The sequence below is a fragment of the Microtus oregoni genome, unplaced genomic scaffold (assembly GCF_018167655.1).
Source record: "Microtus oregoni isolate MIOR12 unplaced genomic scaffold, Mior012 000137F_ref0000512, whole genome shotgun sequence".
Classification (NCBI taxonomy): Eukaryota; Metazoa; Chordata; class Mammalia; order Rodentia; family Cricetidae; genus Microtus; species Microtus oregoni.
The window spans coordinates 1,334,366-1,335,961 of NW_024544787.1; the positions used below are offsets into that span (position 1 = coordinate 1,334,366).

Sequence of the window (1,596 nt, forward strand, 5' to 3'; positions counted from 1 at the left end):
AGTGGTATCTCTTAACGGCTAAATCAATACCAGTAGGTACTTAGCTATAAACTTCCTTTTGTGAGAAGGAAAAATAAATCAAATAAATCTTTGTTTCACTTGTAAAAAAAAAGACTGCTAGAGTTGATTTAAATGTCAATCTTAGTTGGTAGTACTCTCATGGTACAGAGATAATCTTCCTTAATCAAACGTCAGAATGCCTTGCTTCTGCTGATGTGTTGCTATAATAGGCTGAATCTCCCAAAGGTGTCAGCTTTGCAAGTGAACAATGCCAGGGATCCTCATTTTTTTGTCTCCTCAGCAAAAAGAACATCAAGTAAAGATGACTCCATTTCAAAACCTGGATTATAGGACTAAAAAGCATGTTCTCAGAAAGTGAAACACAAGTGTCTGAGAAACACTTAAATGTGTTCAAAATCCTCAGCCACCATAGAAATAACATTAGGGAAATAACAAAATTTAGAAATTTTCTCATATTGCTGGTAGAATGAACAAAATAAATAATGGAAATGATGCAGGGAAAGGGCTGCACTTGGTTCTGGTTGGTGTAAGGCAAAACAGATTTAGTTGATATCAAAATCAATGGGGAGATCCTATAAAAGACATATCAGTTTACCACAAGTCCTTCAAAGAAGAATAGCAATCAAATTCCGTTAACATTTTATTTCAGAAATCCACAAGGATGGCTTTGCAGATGCCGCTGTCCCCTCTCACCACTTTCTGCAGCCATGGTTAACCCCACCGTATTCTTCGACATTGCTGCCAATGGCGAGCCCTTGCGCCGAGTCTCCTTAGAGCTGTTTGCAGACAAAGTTCCAAAGACAGCAGAAAACTTTCGTTCTCTGAGCATTGGAGAGAAAAGATTTGTACATAAGGGTTCTTCCTTTCACAGGATTATTCCAGGATTCATGTGCCAGGGTGTTGACTTCACATGCCATAACGGCACTGGCGGCAGATCCATCTACGGAGAAATATTTGAGAATGAGGACTTCATCCTGAAGCATACAGGTCCTGGCATCTTGTCCATGGCAAATGCTGGACCAAACACAAATGGTTCCCAGTTTTTTATGTGCACCACCAAGACTGAGTGGCTGGATGGCAAACATGTGGTCTTTGGGAAGGTGAAAGAAGACATGAATATTGTGGAAGCCATGGAGCGTTTTGGGTCCAGGAATGGCAAGACCAGAAAGAAGATCGCCATTTCCGACTGTGGACAACTCTAATTCTTTTGACTTGCGGGCTTCTTACCCACCAGATCATTCCTTCTGTAGCTCAGGAGAGCACCACAGCCCCATCTGCACGCAGTACCTGTAATCTCGGCTCTCACTGAAGTTCTTTAGGTTCCATATTTTCCTCATTCCCCTTTAAGTATAGCTGGATTGCAGAGTTAAGTTTATGATTATGAATAAAAACTAAGTAAGAACTTAACAAAAAAGAAAAAAAAATCCACAAGGATGAGTCCAGCTAAGAATCTAAGTAATAGTTTAGAGGGTACCTAGAATGTCCTCCCCACACCTTCATCTAGTAACTGAGGAAAGCAGGTGCTGAGATCCACAGCTAAGCACTGGGCTGAACTTCTGGAGTCCAGCCATAGAG

At 41.0% G+C, this 1,596-nt stretch overlaps 1 protein-coding gene across 1 annotated transcript; it reads left to right on the forward strand.

Moving 5' to 3' along the window:
• The first annotated feature begins 728 nt into the window (after window positions 1–728).
• LOC121444670 (peptidyl-prolyl cis-trans isomerase A-like) lies at window positions 729–1,257 on the forward strand. The gene has a single exon (XM_041646574.1). The coding sequence runs from the start codon at window positions 729–731 to the stop codon at window positions 1,221–1,223; it is 495 nt and encodes a 164-aa protein (XP_041502508.1). The 3' UTR covers window positions 1,224–1,257.
• Window positions 1,258–1,596: the final 339 nt, after the last annotated feature.